Source organism: Brachycentrus maculatus, unplaced genomic scaffold (genome assembly GCF_059751285.1).
Source record: "Brachycentrus maculatus isolate JH-2025_06_01 unplaced genomic scaffold, ASM5975128v1 h1tg000092l, whole genome shotgun sequence".
NCBI classification, from domain to species: Eukaryota; Metazoa; Arthropoda; class Insecta; order Trichoptera; family Brachycentridae; genus Brachycentrus; species Brachycentrus maculatus.
Window position 1 is genome coordinate 903,948 of NW_028280846.1, and position 19,960 is coordinate 923,907.

The window sequence follows — 19,960 nt, forward strand, 5'->3', positions numbered from 1 at the left end:
TGAGCGTACTGTAATTCTATGATTTTTTACGTTAAAATAAAACTTAGAGGATTGCACCAGTCGAAAGTGATTGAAACGATTCGTACATTATAATTTCAGCAGACGGAAATGGTCAATTTTCTCCTATAGAACCTCTAATTTGTAGACATCAACGTGCGGTCTCTTCGTCTGCGCAAAACCCGCGTCATGCCTTTTTATAATTTCATTTATTGTTTATTTATTTTAAGTTATTTTAGTGTTTGACTCAGCCTCTTAACGATATGTGAAATTTGCATTCGAATAGTTTTGTTGCTATTTTATTTAATTGCTTCTCCTACGTTCGTCCCCAACTCATTATCTCATAACATTATTACCTCTATTAAAAAGTCCCGTTAATGTGTGAACTTATAAAAAACAGTTAATATTTGATCTTAACGAAAATTAATTTTTTCTTTCCCTGTATCCTACACCCAGTTTTAAGATCATCACTTTTTTTTAGTAAATAATTAAGTTTTTTTTATTATATTTTATAATGTAATCTATGCGCGCGGGTGTTTTCAATTTTTTCAAAGGTTTATTAAGGCTTTATTTATCGATGTGATGTTTTAAAAAGTAGGATTTATCGATATGTTGATTTGATGATAATGATATGATATGATAAAGTAAGTTAGTTTTTATTAAACAATGAAAGATTCAGACTTAAGGATTACGTGCATGTTTAAAAGTTTATAAGAAAATTTCCTTATTATATTGTCTGAAAATGACAGTAGTCGTAGAGCAATGAATAGTTTAATATTTTAAGTATTTGATTTTCAAATATTCATCTAAATTGCTCGCCCAGAATAAAGCGAGGATTGAAAATTTAGTCAATTCACGTTAAAAAAAATAATGGGAAAAATAATAACAACACAAAATTATTAACTTCATCAAAATTTAACGCCTTCTTTGGGATTTGAATCCAGTTTATTTTTAAAAAATGTTTCCATCTACAGGTGAATAGTAAAAGTTTTAGTATTCACCTGTAGATGAAAACCTCTGTAGTTTTCAAAACTAGTAGTGTATAATGAAATAAAACTCATTAAATGAAATAAAATTCATTCATTCATTCAAACCCTTATCCACACCCCAATGGTACATAGGGCACTGCATCATATAAACGCAGTGTTATCTTGATCGTTAATACAAGAAGGAAAGGTGATCAGCCCTCCGCTTCCGGTACCAGTCCAAGGTAATATTGAATAAATATAAGAGTGAAAAAATCACTTGTATTTATTTAAAACCCCCCCTGGGAATCGAACCCGGGACCTCCAGTAAACGGTATTATACAAGTGTTTAATTAAAAAAATAATAAACATATCATTCCGCAGTGTTATTGCCAAATCAATAAATAATATGAATCCAGTTTATCGTCTTCCACCCTAGATGGGGTTTGGAACTAAGCGACGACAAGATTGATCACCGGTTGGTACATATCGCTCACTCCTTTCAACAACGTCAAATATCAAAAATCGTCAATTTTCAGTTGTGCATGTTTTGGAATGCCCAGAAAATTTACTATATCCCAGCAAAAGCGGCATATTTTTAACTTAATATTTACCCGCTACAGGGCAGAAAGTGTAGTTTTTGCATTTTGAAGAAAAGGTATTGTTTAATTATTTTTTTAAATATACTAAATATTTTTCAAATGGAGAAAAACTCTTCAGGTTTTACCTAAAAATGCCTGTTGCACAGTGAAAAGTGGCTTGATATTTATTTTTAATACATTTTATTATATTCTTAAACTTTAAAAACGATCTCCTGAAAAATCAAGTCTTTTGATTTATGACGTTGTTGAAAGGAGTGAGCGATATGTGTCTGGCTCGTTTGCTTTGAGTCATTTTATGTAAATCTGGAGTATATTTCGCACGACTCAAATTTCCACGAATGTCTTTCATGTTAATGATTCGAAATTCCTCAGTTACCGTGTTTTAAGATAAAGTATATTTGCATTTCAATCGCGCCGTCTTATTTAAGAATTTCTGATTAAATCTAACACACATTCTCTTTGTACCTTTTATTTCATTTTTATTATCTTTAGGATAGAATAACTGAATAGACGACATTTAATTATGTCAGTTTTTATTTTTATTTTACGTCGGTGATGTAGCTTAACATCGCGTCAGGTAGATTATATTTTTGTAGTTATAAGAAAAAAATTATTTAGCTCGTATTCAAGTTTTGAAAAGAAGATTAAGGCCTAGTATTCGATAAATCGCAACTATGTCATTTTCTTTTTCAACCCAGGGAACATATCGCTCACTCCTTTCAAGAACGTCATAAATCAAAAAACTCGATTTTTCAGGAGAACGTTTTTAAAGTTTAAAAATATAACACTATGTATTAAAAATAAATATCAAGCCACTTATTGAACTTCTTACTGTGCAACATGTTTTTAAGCATAACCTGAGGGATTTTTCTCCATTTGAAAAATATTTAGTTTATTTAAAAATAATAATTAAACAATACATTTTCTTCAAAATACAAAAACAACACTTTCTGCTCTGTAGCGGGTAAATATAAAGTTAAAAATAAGATTCTTTTACTGGGATATAGTACATTTTCTATGCATTCCGAAAACATGCACAACTAAAAATTGACGATTTTTGATTTATGACGTTCTTGAAAGGAGTGAGCGATATGACGTAATTGAATTTTGTTCTTAAAACACCGTTTTTGTATTGAAAAATTAAGTTTTTCTTAAAAATAAATATATGGTTTCGAAAAGAAAAGAGCCATTGAAAGGTAAGGAGTTAAAAAAATATCAATATATCGTAATCATACAGGAGAAAGTGACAAGCGCATTTTTACAAAAACGTGATCATTGACTATTTGATATCTTGCTAGCTTAATATTGCCCTGAAACAAATCCCAAAGGATTTTAAACTTGGAAGTATAATATATTGACTTGTTACAAATTACTAACTGCATTGATGTTTATTTCCTTGCCAAGCGAAAGTGACTTAAATGGCCCTCCTGAACATTTTACGTTTTGTTAGTTGGTCACTTTCTCCTGGACGACTACGATATATAATATATATTCTTAAAAACAAAAAAATCCAATCTGCACTCTAAAAAAATTGGGCGTGAATTTACGTCCGGCTCTCAGCGCTGCCGGACGCTAATTGAATCCTACCATATTATTGCGAGTAAGGCATTAAACAGAATTCACGCGTTAGTTTCCTTTTTTCGCAATAGTTGAATTCCTACACTTATTTACTTCTTCCTCATTTCGTTTTTTTGGTTTTATCTTGAAAAAATAGGGTTTTCTTCGAAAGTTATTTAAAAATTAGGGAGTTAAAAAAATGTATTTTTTTTTCTTCAATATAAGTATATTCTAAAAAAAAACAATTCCAATATATGTGTTAAAAAAATATTGTGTGCGGAGACACGTGTGACTCCTTGAGCAGCTTGTGGCGTATTGAATTGTATGTTTGTGAGAACACCCTTGAAAAAAGTTACATTGACCCCCTTGGGAATTAAACTCAGGGTCACATGCACGGTAGCCGATTGCCCCAACATAAGGATAATTTTTAAAATATTTGTCAATAATGCTACTTGGGCCTAACCTTTCTGACGTACCTAACCTAACAATATGCTGTAGTAATCGGGTGGATTTGTTTCTTGCAGGTCTAGGCGCGCACTACACCAAGAGCCCGGAGTCGATCACCGCGCCGCTCGGCGACGAGGTGGTGTTCCCGTGCCAGACCAACATAGCGGCGGAGCGCGTGGCCTGGCAGCACCGCGCCCCCGGCGGCCGTTGGGCGCCGCCCGCCGGCGCCTCGCGCGTTGCCAGCAAGGCGGCCCTCTCGCGCCTCACCGTGCGCCTCGCCGACCCCACCCTGGCTGGCGACTACAGGGTGAGGACTCAATGCTGACTATATATGTGCCAACCTCTAGTGCAATCCATCCACTCCTTCCGCCCATATCATTAATAGTGAGCCTCACCCGCGCATCCTTGGTCATTCGTGGGATGTGGCCTGCCTATTTCTATTTCAACCAAGGTATCTTTTCTAAGTTACATCCCATGTAACATTTGTGATCGCAGAGGGGCGGTTGCAGAATGCTCAGTTTCCAAAAGAACCGTCACCACGATCAGAGCTTGGGATACTTTGGTTTGCTGCAAATCCAGTCGCCTATTTTTTTTACCTCTAATGTAATTCCAAGCACTAGACAGGCCCTGTGGGGTTGTTGGGTAGACGCTCGACTTCGAAACTGGCAACGCAGGTTCGATTCCCACCAAATAAATTTATTTTTATTTACAAAATAAATCCTTTAAGGCTGTGCTAGGCTAGGCTGTGTTGGTTCTCTATATAACTTTCAACTTATGATGTGAATGTTTGTTCAGTCATTGTTTCCATGCCATAAGTTCGGACTGGTGAAACACTACTGACAATTTACTTTCTTACATCGGACTTATGATGGGTTGTTCAATTTCAAATGTTTGATAAGAGGAATTACAAATGTAACAACCTTTGTAAATCTATCCACAGTGTATACAGAAATAATTCTTTGATACAAGGAAAGAGCTTGTTTAGCTGAATTTGGCCAGTGAAGATGTCATTTCCTTCTTTGCATTCTCTTTCTATACATAAATGCCAGACGCTTAGGACTTTAATGTATGAAATGCCTTTTTTATAGTGTATATCCTGGTATGGAGTGTCAGCCCTGGCGTCTGTGTCTGCTAAGCTAGCAGTGGCTCAACTGGGGGACATTCCTCGCCTGCCAGACCGGCACCTGCATGCCGCCCCGGGAGCCTCTGTACTGGTGCGGTGTCCCCCCCCTCCATCGGAGCCACCGGCGATTGTCTTGTACTACCGGTAAGATTATAGTGATGCTTAATTGACTTAAATTCAATATATTTGAATGATCAAGGTCCAGAAGGTGTCCTATCTGGGGCATGTGCTGAGAGGAGAGAAGTACGAGCTATTGGACCTAATCATAAAAGGAAAAATAGAGGGTCGACGAGGTGTGGGCAGATGACAGATCTTCTGGCTCCGGAATATACGAGATTGGACGGGGATCAGGACCCTCAAGGCGCCGTTTAGAGCTGCCCAAGATAAGGACAATTACTCTCAAGTCATAGTCGACGTCAGGCGGACCTGATACGACACGAACGGAAGAAGAGTGTTCATGAACGATAAGAAATCAATTCTGAAATTTTTCTGAAGTTTTAAGAGATATGTAATTTTTAAAGAGAAAAATTTGATAACCAAAGTTAAACAGTTGATTTGTGATCTATATTCATTATATTTGAGACACATTCAATGTCGGTTGGTAACTTATGTATATTTTTGTCATCAGGTTACAAAACGGTGAACGCGTACCGGTATCTGGAGGGTCAGATGGTGTGGTGGAACTAGATGGCGCCATATTAGTGAAGGCGCACGGCCAGACCACCTACACTTGCGAGGCGATCAACAATCTCAGTGGACAAACCATGTCATACCATCACAGGATTATAGTGGAAGCTCAGGAAGGTTCTCCGCTAGCTCCAACGTAAGCGACAATTCTTAATGAGTTTTCCATCCCATTCCAGTATGTTTTCCTTCTTACTTACTTAATTCAGCCTTCTTGTGTGCAGTATTGAACAAAGGTCTCCCTTTTAGACTCCCACAGTTCTGTATTGGATGTGACTCTTTTTCAGTGCAGGCCCGCCACTTTTTTAATGTCATTGGATTTTCTTGTCTGGAGCCTACCCACGCTTCTGCGTTCTGTTCTTGACCTCCAGTCAAGCACCTTTTTCGTCCATCTATCCTCAGACATACATGCCACATGACCTGCTTACTTTTATTGCTAAAACCCCTATATTTTCCTTCACCAAGCATCAAACAAATTGCTCTATGTTTTCCATTCAAAACATTCTCATTGCATATGTGTTCTAGATTTGTGGAAGACATGGCCGAAGAAGTAGTAGCGTTGGCGGGGAGCTCCGTGACACTGGCCTGCGGAGCTCTCGGGAGACCTGTACCTCGCTTGTCTTGGGGGCGGAAAGGATCTTCTCTGCCGTCTCGAGCAGTACCTAAAGGGGTCCTGCTTCATATCACAGATGTTCAGCCAGAAGATGAGGTGAGACTTTATCTGGTCATTAATAAGCCTATTAAGGTTAAGACCGGGGCTACTTAAAAAATTGTAAAATCCTGTATTGGTATTCAGTAAGTAGACTATTAATTAATCTGTGAAATAACATAAATATTTTTCCTATGTGACTTATCACAATTAAGTTTAATGATTTGACAGCACCCAGTATTCAAACGTAAATTTTTGGAACTGATTCAGATTGCTATCAATTTTGTATGAAAATCATATGTGTTGCTGATATATATAGACTGCAAGCATAATGGGGAATTGGATTTTTTTTTTACTACATAATTATGTTTTCCTGGCATTGAAAATATATTGAATTTCTCACATCTCTCTTATTTCTTTACAGATTTGCCAATTGTCTTGTGAGTTTAATTTATTTACTAATACCCTATTTCACTGCCAACTATTTTACAGGGTGTATACACATGTGATATCAACAACATCGCTGGCCAATCGGATCGATCAATACGTCTCAGAGTCCAGGCTCCTGTTACTCTTAATGGGGTGGGGGAGGGGGATGTTACTGCAGCGGAGGGAGGAAATGCCCGGCTATCCTGCGGGAAGGCTCGAGGACATCCCGCTCCAAAATTCAGCTGGATGATCAACGGAGAAGACGTAGCGGGAGATTCGAATGTTAAAATTTTTGGTAAGTTATAGATGATGTTGATTGCAAAAATCTATGTTAATTAATGTAGTGAAATTTTAGAGGATCCCGTGATATTTTAACATTTTTGGAGCAAATTTTTTTAGTTTTAATTTTGAGTTGACGTAATACAATCTTTAAATTTTTAATTTTAAATATTTCACTAAGACTTTTTTTGTACCACTCTCCTTATCATTCATCATTAACTTTGTGTAATACCACTTTCATAAACACTATTTCGTGACTATCGGTTTCCAATGTTACTTTTTTTGTATGCTAAAATCTTTCCCACTTTCTCTTAGAATATCACATAGATTCCTGACGGTAATAATAAATTGCTGATGCTTTCTTTCCAGATTCTGAACTGGAGATCAACCCAGTAGAGAAACGACATGCCGGTGTAGTCCAGTGCTTTGCAACGAATCTTCTAGGCAGCGACACCACTGTAAGCCTACTTAGGGTTATTCCCAGGCAACATGTTTTACAGGCAAGTCCAAGAACATTGAATCATACAACTTTCCTTAATTTATATTTAAGGAAAGTTATTATTCCTTTATTGTGCGATGTCTTGAAATGATTTTTTGAGTTTTTCTTTTATAATAATGGTACGGGGAAGAGAGGCTTCCTCAGAATTATAAGTAAAGTATACAAGAAAATTAAAGTCATCAGTTTTTACAGATGGGTGGAGGTGAGCCAGGACTGGGTGAGCTGGGTTCTTCTAGGACAGGAAATAATGGACCTAATGGCAGAAAACACTCCAGACCTAAGGGACATCATAAAGGAACAGGTATATATATTTTATCATTGTTTTTTTTCATCGTTGTTACTGTATTAAACTCTTTGAAATAGTTTTCTCAAACGGCACATACCATAAGACACAAATGTATGTTTGTATTGATAGCAAATATCCTTCTGGCATACTTTATTACAGTTTGATTTGCATCTCAAATCTTTATCACTTACTAAGGTGTACTGTAGGGATGAAGTCTGGGTACATATGTAGCTTTTTATTTTATTTTCATAAATGCATACCATTAACAATGTACAGCTATACATCACTTGTCTGCTTCCATAGAGTAGTGATAAGTATTTTTGTCTAGATGAGGTTCCAGGTTTGATTCCAAGGGGGTGAAAGTAAATGGATGGATTGCCCCATGCACCGATGGTATGGATAAGAGTTAGAATAATAAATCGTTTACCAATTAATGAAAATAAAATGTTAATGTTGTCTCTACTTTCACTTTCTATATGAAGGAATATGGAAGTCTGAACACCAGCTAATTGCAGCATTTCATATATACTTACAAGCTTAAAAAAATATCGCAATATGGATGTTCAATAATGGGCAGAATGATCAATGTTACGCAAGTGTTATGGATTGATAATTCAAGCCAGCCAAATGCTAGGCCCGTGGACTGCGGGTTGGCCACCCTTGATAATAAAGTAATATTGCTGTCTGATAATATAGTAATAAATTGATGAAAATAAAATGAATTGTTTGTTGCAGTAATGATTCCTCCATCGCGTCCCAATGTAACCCGCCTGACAGATGAGAGTGTGATGGTGCGATGGTCAGTACCGCACAACACCGGACTACCTATTGAATTCTTCAAAGTGCAATATAAAGACCTCCATCAGGTAACCTAGAATGAATTTTGAAGTCAGAGATATCTCTTAACACATTAATTACCAACGGATTTTCCAAGACTTACCTTAATAACCAAACAAATTGGTAGTAATAGTAAAAAATGTGCATTTTAAGAAAGAAAAAAAAATATGTACCAATTATTTGATTTATGTGATTTTTATTACATTAACTACCAAAAGCCGACTGGTCGGCTTTTCTATACCAACCGTAAACGACCAAACACTGATTAGTCGGTTTTTCTACCCCATGTACTGGAAATAATTCTCACACTTACATAACTTTGTATATCAATTTCAATTGAACTATTCATTTAAAAGGGATTTTTACTATAAACTGATTTTTGAAAATAAAAACAAAATATATTAGTAAAAATTTTACATGTTGAAGGTAATATTTTCAATAAATCGAAATATTTCTAGAATGAATCACAATACAGTATTTTTTGCTCTTAATATCAATTGCAATAATATTATCTTCAACATGTAAAATTTTGATAATCTTTCATATTTATTTAAATAATTTTAGTTTAGTAAATATTATTTTTAAAATTAAAATTTGTGTTTTGTATATTAAAAGCATTGATAACTTTATGGTATGCTAATAAAACAATTACACTAAGTAAACAATGGATGTAAAAAAAAAATAGTTGAAATTTGAAATTGATATAGTTATACTTAATTATGAGTTATTTTCAGTACGCAGGGTAGAAAAATTGACTATGTGATCGGTGTTTGGTCGTTTACAGTTGGCAGTGAAAAGTCGATTAGTCGGCTTTTGGTAGTTAATGTGTGAACAGTACTTCTAATTTCCAATTCTATGACTTATTGTTTTATACATTTCAGGGTAATGGGGGCAGATCTCAGTGGCAGACCACTAATATGGATATTGGACCGCATGTACGGTCGTACGAAGTTACCGGCCTTCAGCCAGAACACTTTTACAAGTAAGTACTTAGAGTATATTACAATGCAAAGGTCGTGAGTCAAGTTGATCAGAGAAAAAAAACTTAACTTATGTCATGTCCCTGATATTATGAATATTGTCTCATAGCTGCGCACTTGGTACTAGAGGTAGACTATGCGATACATTATGAAATGAAGAATCTAATTCTTATGATGCAAATATTTGGTGTTACATTTAATTTGACATTGTTTGTTAGGCATATGATGATGGTTATAAGTATGAGCGGTTATTGAATAGACATCCATTTGATGGGGACCACTTGTAATCTTAGTCTTAACACATTGTAGTCGGGCGCTTCGAACAATAGACTCTAGCCTATAGCGGACGTTTTTCGCGATTAGCGCAAAAATATATCGCTTTCATAAAATTGACACAATTTCTAAACCAAACAATATTTTCGATTGAAATTTTCAAAGAAATCATATATGACATTTGATCATCAAAAATAAATTATAATCATAATTTTTAATTAAGTATTCCGTATTTCACAATTTTAGAAACATTGTAAACTCTAAAAAATAGTCTTTCCCTCCGAGGTATCATTTCCTATACAATGCTAATATATTCAAATAATAAAATACCAAACAGTGAACAAAGCAGTGCGAGCGGTATGAAAAATAGTCCAATACGTGAAATGACTCAAACTAAACTGGAGATTGAGATCGCATAAAAACTCTAGATTTCTGGCGATGCCTTTACAAGCGACACACTAGACAATCCGGACAAGGCATCTCAAATAACGTCAACAGACTGTCGCCTAGCACCCAGGTAGCAGATTTCCCTTCAACACGTTTTATTTCACACTGATAACAAACCTGTATATTGCCGTTTCCCGCCGATAACCGACAGTCGACAAAAACGGCATTTGCCGTGTCCCGTAGTTGACCGACAGTCCGCAAAAAACGGCAAATGCCGTGTTCCGCCGACAACGTGTTAATCTTAATTAACCTTTTCATAGCCGCAAATAAATTACGCCTGAGTGCTCATCAGGCCAAGAATTTTTTGTAAAAATCAAAGGTGTCTAAATTTTTTGTTGTTGTTATGTTCATTAAATTATAGTTTGCTTACCAAATATTATATCCTGTATCGATTGTTTTTGTTTTTGTTTTATTCTTGAAGTTAAACCAGTTTCAAATTGTCATTGTCAGACGGGGTTGTCACACTGTGACTACATACGCATATTTTTATTGCTTCCGAGATATCTTATCTCTGGCAACCCTCGTGGTAATGTTTATTGTGAAGCCTCTTACTCATTGAAATAGTTCCATTTCCATCAACAATTTTTTCATATATGCTTAATTGTTTCAGATTTAGAATAGCCGCAGCTTACAGCAACAACGACAACAAATTGGGGCCTAATTCAAATAGATTTCAACTGAAGCGTGGAACTGGACTTGCCAAAGCTCCGCCTGCTCCACTGCTCCTGGGGGCTGAAGCTGTTTCTTCTTCAGAAATTAAACTCCATTGGGAGGTAATTAATATCCTGATTCATCGTTTTCAGCAATTATTTTGCTAGGGTTACCTTTGACTTGAAATTCAAAATGATCAGCTCTATTGGAGGTCTGGAGTATTGTTTTATCGAGATCTATAATTATTTTTTTATTTAACCCTTATCTGACGCAGTGTTATTTTGATTGTTAATTGCACAAAGGCGAGGTGATTAGCCCTGCGCTTCTTGTACCAATCCAGGGTGATATTAAATAAATATGAGAGTGAAAATCACCCATTTTTATTTTGACCTCCTTGGGAACCAAACCCGGGACCTCCAGCATGGTAGCCATGCGCGCTGACCACTACACTACAGAGGTGGACAATTACATAATTGAGTGCCATAATTCTATACCTTGGACTTACCCTCAACTGGTATCTGAAGCGCTGGACTGATTACCAGATATTGATCTGTTCAATTTGTCTGGGGGGTATTTTGAAGCGGGATATCCCGCTATAGAAATATTTCTACATCTTTAACAAAAGCCTTCTTTTTTAATTAATGTTTTACTTCGTAAATACCACTATTTCTTAAAATCTACTGTGACACGTGTTTCGATGCATTCCGCATTACAGTACATTTTAAGAAATAGTGGTATTTACTAAGTAAAACATTAATTAAAAATGGATAGATTTTACCACAAAGTGACTGGCGAATCAATTAATGAAAAAAGCCTTCTTGCTTACTTTTGAATTAATGTTTTTAATATATACGCTGTAAATGTTAGTTTGTAATACAATTAATAATTATTATAGAATAAATTGAATTGAATTACAATTTCATCACTTTGTCTTAACAATTTTTAAAATCAAATCAACACTGTATTGATTCGATGCAGTGCCCTATGCACCGCTGGTTGCAGTTAAGGGTCAGAAGAGAACATTGACATATTGTTTCTCTGCCAGGTGCCAGCGGGCAATGCGTCCACGGGCAAGGAGACTCCCGTGGAGGGGTACTATGTGTACTACCGCCCCGCCTCTAGTGCCGGGGAGTACATGAAGGCGGCGGTGGAGGGGGGCAAGGCGCGCTCGCTGCTCCTACGTCACCTCACTCCCGGATCTCCCTACGAGATCAAGCTGCAGAGCTTCACCCTGTCGGCCGCCAGCGACTTCTCCGCCATCATAACACAGAAGACACTGAGTAAGGAAATCAATATTAGCACGTTTCAGATGGGTGTTTTTTTACGCCTGCAAACTGCTGGCGACAGGATTTGATAATTATGTACAAATAGTTTAGACCAGAGGTTTCCAACCCCATGCTGATTCGTATGTGCCCGCCACTATTCGACAGAGACAGAATTTTTTCATAAACATGATTTTTTTTTGAGGTTAAGGGATCTAGCATCCCTTATATCACCGCGACATAAGGGATGCTAGATCCCAGCTACAGCTCACGCCCGAAACCTACGTGAGTCATGTAACTCACAACCTGTCTTGGTGGTAAGAGCTTCACCTTCTCGGAGTCCAGTAGAGGTCCTCCAAGGATGTGACTTCGTTTGCGAGCGAGTGCGTCACAATTATGGAGAATGTGGATTGGCGTTTCGTTATCCTCCATATAAAATCTGCATACTGGGGAGTCGTGAAGTCTAATTTTTGTCATGTGTTTCCTCAGTCTGCAGTCAACATGAATTAAAAATGTGAATAATTTTTATTAATTTGTTTATAATTTTTTTTTTTAATGTCTAGGTTTATTAAATACGTTCGTATATTTGCAATATTGTGTGTATGAGTGGTTCCTTTGCTGACGGTACTTGTCACAACTTGTCTAGCATCGAGCCAGACTGTCGATTGAAAATAGGTGGTGCCCGCCACCCTTCTGATATTTTAGAATGTGCTCTAGATAACAAAAAGGTTGGGAGCCCCTGGTTTACGCCTTAACGAAGAGATTAATGCATAACATTTATATGAGAAAACATTAAATAATTCCTTCTTTTCTGACTTTGAATTGAGGCCAGCGCAGAAGGTAAAAATACCCTTCCCGTCCTTTAGCATCAATCTACCGAATGGGTAGAAATACCTTTCCTGTCCTAAGTGTGTTAATCGATACATTCTAATATCTCCAATTTTGTGACTTTTCAATATCTGATGTAAAACTTTAGTGTAGAAGTGTAAATCACCAACGTGGTTTGTGAGTCACGTGAATAAAAGAACATCTACTGTGCCACACATTCCAACTGTGCATTAAAAAACTATGCCCTAAAATGTTTTCAAACTTCTTAGAAAATGATTATCCAAAATTTATTATTTTGTACTAATTTACTGCCATATTCCAGAAGTACCAGTTGTAGAAAAGGTCCCGGAAGTTGGAACATCTCATGTTGGATCCTCGGGCTCCGTGAATGGAAACAAGTCGGACGCAGGGTTCCAGGTGTACCTCATAGCCGGCAGTGCTCTCGGAGCACTTCTGATGATGGGGAGTGCTATCTTTGCATTCCTCGTGCATAGAAAGAGAAAAGGTTTGACCATTACTCGTAACATCTTTTAATTATTGGAGATAAGATTACATACTGTTCAGGCAATGTCATTTAGCTTAGAAATTCTGTGGCAATCGTTTCCTGTTCACAATAGAAAAAGTCTTAAGAAACACTTTCAGAATGGAGTTACATTTTTTGTCAAATTACAATAATGTTATGATTTTGTGATATGAATTGAAAAATGTGGACAAAGCTATTGTGTATTGGGTATTATTACTCAGAGGAATATCAAATATACTCTTGCATATGATGGTATTAAGTGTTCTTTTTAAAAGTTTGAATGAATAATTAATATACTTATTAAAAAAAAAAAATATTAATCAGATCCTCGCTTTCTATATCCTATATACTCATCCATTTGAAATCATTTAAAAATAAAATTATCATCGCTGTGTACCCTATATGCTTAAAACCAATATTAATAAATGCAATACATTTATTATGGTTAGTGAAATTTCCTATAACAAGTAATTTTTTTTAAAAACTCCTTGCACTTTCTCTATGTTTTCATCCATTCAAGTTTGACAGTTGGCTTTTTTTAGATAGCTATCTTTTATTTTTATTTTTTACCATAGTCTACGAAAAAGTATATGAAAAATTACAAAAATGAATGGTTAGTGACAGATACAGTAGAACAGCCACAAGTGTTTCTGATATCTAGTTAATGGCTCATCGAGGTCTCATTGTTGTTAAAGGGGTACCATTGTGACAATATGTCTCATACCACGATTGTGATAACTTTGTTTTACTATGATTGTAATCAGGGATTTATTTGAACAAAAAAGGTCCCGGAACTCACTTATCACATATCAAGCTTTTTAGTGAGAAATAAATATAATTAAATAATTAAAATGTAACCTTGTTTTAAAATCACTATAAATATTTTATTATAATTTAATTATTATGTCTACCGGTTTCGAAGCTAACCGCTTCTTTATCAAGACTGATTAATACTGATTAATAGTATTAATCAGTCTTGATAAAGAAGCGGTTAGCTTCGAAACCGGTAGACATTATAATTAAGTTATAATAAAATATTTATAGTAATTTTAAAACAAAGTTACATTTTAATTATAAAATGGAAAATCACAAAGTTAGCGCTTCAAATATAAATTATGAAAAAAAAAATAGTTCATTACAATACCATTTTTTATCATTTCGATGAATTATATAAAGTAAACATTGTTTTTTGTCTAATTGATTTTGATAATAATTTTTTTCAAATATCCGTGAAAAAAGGTGCTGGAACGCCATTCCACTGCGTTACATAGAAAAAAAGCCCTGATTGTAATTATTAATGATGATTTTTCCTTTTGCCAGGTGACGCCCCTGTGAAGCAGGGTGAGGCGGGTGCAGGCAGGGAGCTGTCCAACGGGTTCCTGCCCCCCTCCGCTGACCGCAAACCGGCCATCACCATCACGGCCAACCCGCTGCATCCCGAGGTTAGGTCCGTCTCACTTCCGCTATTACCTACTCTTACCACACTCTCACTGTTGTTACAAATCAGTTTTCATATACGGAATTCTTTGTGAAACTCTAAGAATTTGCAGGTTTTCATATTTATATTTCATTTTAACTTTAAATCGACAATATTCGTATGTTTAGTACACTCGCCTTCTTCTAAGTTCTAGCGTTTTAGATCATTGTTCCGCCGCGTGTGTGTCGCGGCACACTGGTGTACTGTGGTGATAAGTTGGTGTGCCGCGGAAAAAAGTCTAGTTTTGTGAAAAAAATACAATTGCTCCAAATTTTTATTGCCTGTGCTCAGTGAAGTGGGCTCACATTTCACATTAAACATAATATGTTACCATAATATGGTAAAAATGCACCTCTGAAATTTCTTAATTTGGTAGGTGTATTGAAGGGAATAGAAATAGTTTGCGGAACACTGTTTTAGATAACTATAATTCTTTTTTAATTTAAGTTTTACTTGGTAAATACCACTATTTCTTAAAATCTATAGTGATGCGTGTTTCGATGCATAACGCATCATTTTCAAACACCGTATGTGAAGTTAAGTCTAAATTTTAGAGTTGTGTCCTTGGGACATTGAAGGATGAAGAGGGGGTAGGAGCGTGATTTCGAGAAATAGTGGTATTCACTAAGTAAAACTTAAATTATAAATGGGTAGATATTACCACAAACTGACTGCCAAATCACTTAATGAAACTATAATGCTGATTATATTTCTTTCCGCACACAGGGTGAAAATGTAGACATGGAAATGTCATATATCTCCGCTCAGAACAACAACTGTTCGAGAACGCCGCCGTCCTCTGCCGAGATGGTGGTTGCCAACTCCTGCAGAGAGGAACTTAGAAAACAAAACCCGTTGAATTCGGTTCCCACGAGAGAAAACTACGTTTGATTTCAAACCACTCGCGTACAAATATATTACCTACGTGATGAACCTCAATAGTGCAAGTGCCTGTTTGTTATACAAGATTTAATTTTGAGTTCCTAAAAAGTGGAATCAAGATGTGATATTTAGCAATTTCTACTGATTTGTGTCAAATATAGAATGTAAATTTTAAACAATTTAATGGTCTGTTGGAAAATGTAATTTTTATTTATTTATTTTATATCATTTATGTTAAATATCACAAATATATTAATGTAATATTATATCTCAAGGATTTTCATGCTTGAACATTTCCCAACAACTTCTGTATATACATACACACATATGGGTGCACAGATTTGGCTAAATACTTAATGATAATATAAAACATTGCATCATTATATTTTTGCAACAGTCATTAAAAATCTCTTTATGGTATCATATCTTTTAATTTTTGTTTTTTTTTTATTTTTATATGAGTCATCAAAGATCATCAAAAAATAATACTGCTTTGCAGACATACGGCATTTGTGCACTACACGAAATTTTACCGTCCGCCACGTCAGTTAGCGTTTTAAAACAATGATTGGCTTGGATTGGCTTGTGCTTTTGTCCATCTTTCTTCGGATGCTCTTGATCAGTGCGTGAACACGTTGCGCGTAAATTGGATCACGCTAAACTGTCATAGTCGCTTTCATTTTTCAAAATCGGACTGCCGGACGGTAAAATTACGGGTAGTGCACAAACGCCCATAGTCCTTAGTGAAACTGAGTGACCCTTGTAATTGTAGTGTGTCATACATATCTTTCACCGGAAATGTCACAGTCAGTTTCTTGTCTGTTTAGATGTTATGTGATAATGTCTGATATTACATAATCAGTTTTTTTTACATTCTTTTTGTAGATAAAATAAAAATAATGATTTACTGATCTTAAATACTTGGAGCTGTTTGTTATGCCAAGAGAAAGGGCGCCACAGCAACAGTTGATTTGAGACATTTGCCCTGACAGAAAATATTCAGTTTCATACTATGTGCATATCAAATAAAACATTTTCTGGTGGACCATTCAATGAATATTACATATTTAATGTAAATATTTAAAATTATTATATATTAGGTAACTAATTGGAAAATTTGTAATGTTTTATAAATAAGTTCTAACAAAATTTATACTAATTTGTAAAGTATAGGTTTAACCGCATTTAGTAGTAAGTATTTTATAAATTTGATAATTTATTATTTATATTTCGTAAGCGACTGTTTTTTATAAACTGTTTTTTTCATAATCTATAAGATTCAGAACTATCGTTCTGAATCTCATAGATTATGAACATTTAAGCTCAAAATGTTATTCACTGACCAGAAATATTAAATACCTATGTATTATGTATTTGAATGTTTGTACAAGGTTTTTATATTTTGATCGCGCTTTATATGTTATTATGTGAAGGTACCTATTTTGTAATTGTAAATATATTGATAAAGGCTAACGCACTATGTGACACTGTTAATTTATTTAATTTTTTAATTTGACTAATGTTAAATCCGTTCATTTTGTTTTTGATGGATATTTAAAACATTAATATCAATAAATAGTTCATCTCAAACATTGGTTTCCATTTTATGCATATAGCGCTACATCGTATCGATGCAGTGTTACATGAAAACAGGGTGATTAGTCCCCAGCTTCAGATACCGGCCGAGAGAGCTAGATCAAATAAATATTAGAGTGATAAATCACTTATATTTATTTTAGCCCCCTGGGAATCCAATTGAGACCTATAGTGGCGTAGCCAAATGTGTTAACCACTGGGCTACAGTGGTAAACATTTTTAAATACAGTACTGTTTTTTTTTTACACAAACATGCGTGAATATATCTGCGGTTGTGATCACCATTACAAAAACTTTATGCAAAACGCCATTGAAAATAAATTGTTTATCATTTATTTTTTCCATATAATTTTTCTCAAACATATCTACTGTGCAAAATCAGCATATGGTATTTTTTTCCAACGCCGATAATCGTTTCTGCTTAAAAAGATTTATTTTATAGTGAGAAATCGACCCCTTGATCTTAGATATGAAGTCTGTGTTCACTACCAACTTTTTCCACAACAAACAAACATTTTGATAAGAGCCGACGTTGCATACTTTGGAAATCACTGAACTAACACTTCACATATTGCGTGCCCTAAAAATTTCTCAAGCTCACCTGTTGTGCCTGATAAACCTAATAAGGATTGTTTTGCTAATTCGTCCTTCAATAAATTTTATTACTAGTGCCTTTAGACATTAGCGTAAATAGTCCAATCCATGCCATCGCTACGGGGTGAACCGAATGTAGAGCACGGACAAGGAACTTACAAGTTTTTGAAAAGTAACACCCCCTTTATCACTAGACAAGGAATGCTCATCTAGACAACCCAAGCTTTTTTGTGTCATTTGAACAACAATATGGTTAAAAATCATTAATTAAAAATTGAAATTAAAAAAATTAAAATTAGGAAAATATTTTGAATCTCGAATTTAAAAATCATCAAAAAATAGTATTCATATATAAACTGATGCATGTCGGTATTTTCAAAATAAACAGTATTTTTGTTAACAAAAGCAGTTAGTAAAATCAGTGTTTTTGTAATGATTTTTTCCTGTTTTTTCGTAATTCTATTTTCAAGTGAGGGTTATTTTACTAAGTAAAACTCAACCTAAAAGTGGATAGATTTTACCTCAAAGTGACTGCCGAATCAATTAATGAAATTATTTAGGTTTATTTAATGAAAATTATTTATTGATTGAATGAAAATATTGGATACACGGGGAGATTCAATTTATACTCATTCGAATTAATGAGGTTTTCTGCATTTTTCTGCAAAATTGTGAAGTCTAAAACCTGCTATTATTTAATGCCATGAAAATCACTGCTTTTTATGAGCAGAAATATTTCTCAGACTGATTTATCCGACCTTTGAGTGAATTAAATCAATTATAGTAGGTAAGTCATTTGTCCTCTATACGTACTTAATATTTTTTTCTAATTCTAGCTTAATTTTGATTATTTATTCTTGACATGTAACATTTAAAAACTAAATCTTTATATTTATCACGTAAAAATGTATTATTTTTTTTGTGAATATTGTAAGCACATCATATTTTTCTTTCTTTAGTTTACAGCTAATCAAATTTATATTAAAAGTCAATTTATGATTAAACTGTGCAAATATTACATGTAATACAAATAATAAAATATCAATTTATTATTATGTTAAATTCATTTCAGTTTTGTCAAAACGATCAAACTATGTATGTACACTTTTAAAAAAATTTATCACAATAAAACTAAATCATGTGCTTTTGAGAAATTGAGTTATTTATTATTAATATAAATGATTCTACAATCCTTATTAAAATTAAAATGATTGATCAAATATTTGTTTCTTAAAGCCACACATTTTCACAAATCGATTTGATTATTTATTTCTCTAACTAAATACGATATCCTGATAATATAAGCCATGACTTGCCATTTTTGTACAAACTATGACTTGTAAACGTTATAAGATATAAGATTCGTGCATAGTAATATATCTACTAGAGAAAGAAAGCGAAAAAAATGTCAACGCCATTTTGAGAACTTTACTATAGATAACAGTATTTATATCTAATTTCATTTAAAAGTGGATTCATAATTATCGTATGATTGAAGCATCAAAACAAATCAGAATCACTTAAAACCAGGTGTATTTGATCTAGAAGAGTCCTGAACCAAGTGATGAACTTTTTCGCTTTCTAGTATTGATATACATATTATAAGTACCTACTTTTTAACTGTACATATCTCATGTAATCTAAGTTTAAGCCATGAACTGAAAATGTATTGAAAATTAGTAGTATTTCACTAAGCCACATTTGACACTAAATAATTATTATACTATATTTCATCGCTGGATATAAAATATGAACCTAGTATGTGACTACTAAACCGAAGGGTTCATAGTTTTTATTTATTGTGCAGTTCAAATACGTTAACACATTGTTTGCGGGAAAAGCTTAAAAGCGTCATTATATAATGTTGGTAGAGAGCGGGAGATGCATATAAGCGTTCCTGTTTACTTACTTTTGGTAGAGCGCGAGAGACGCCAAAAAACATAGTAAAGATTTGGTTTGAAGTTACTTGTGATAAGTATACTGAGGGTCGGGCGGCAGACTATCTGAGTATAATTAGAGACGGGGTTGATGAACAAGACCGCCCGAAAACTATGTTTAAAAAATATATATATTACAGGCTATACAAGTATCTC

At 34.6% G+C, this 19,960-nt stretch overlaps 1 protein-coding gene across 3 annotated transcripts in view; it reads left to right on the forward strand.

The window, feature by feature from the left end:
• The window catches only part of boi (brother of ihog), an 80,169-nt gene extending 61,985 nt beyond the window's left edge, over nucleotides 1-18,184 (forward strand). The window contains exons 3-16 of one of the 3 annotated variants that reach the window (XM_088258319.1): nucleotides 3,646-3,875; nucleotides 4,657-4,835; nucleotides 5,320-5,514; nucleotides 5,901-6,084; nucleotides 6,517-6,748; nucleotides 7,102-7,232; nucleotides 7,415-7,532; nucleotides 8,253-8,383; nucleotides 9,236-9,336; nucleotides 10,665-10,827; nucleotides 11,751-11,985; nucleotides 13,118-13,300; nucleotides 14,639-14,760; nucleotides 15,522-18,184. In XM_088258319.1, coding sequence (XP_088114445.1) covers nucleotides 3,646-3,875; nucleotides 4,657-4,835; nucleotides 5,320-5,514; nucleotides 5,901-6,084; nucleotides 6,517-6,748; nucleotides 7,102-7,232; nucleotides 7,415-7,532; nucleotides 8,253-8,383; nucleotides 9,236-9,336; nucleotides 10,665-10,827; nucleotides 11,751-11,985; nucleotides 13,118-13,300; nucleotides 14,639-14,760; nucleotides 15,522-15,686 — 2,369 coding nt within the window. In that variant the 3' untranslated portion in view covers nucleotides 15,687-18,184. Of the gene's footprint in view, nucleotides 1-3,645; nucleotides 3,876-4,656; nucleotides 4,836-5,319; nucleotides 5,515-5,900; nucleotides 6,085-6,516; nucleotides 6,749-7,101; nucleotides 7,233-7,414; nucleotides 7,533-8,252; nucleotides 8,384-9,235; nucleotides 9,337-10,664; nucleotides 10,828-11,750; nucleotides 11,986-13,117; nucleotides 13,301-14,638; nucleotides 14,766-15,521 lie in introns of all 3 variants that reach the window. The other 2 variants (XM_088258321.1, XM_088258320.1) reach the window with 2 other exon arrangements.
• Nucleotides 18,185-19,960: the final 1,776 nt, after the last annotated feature.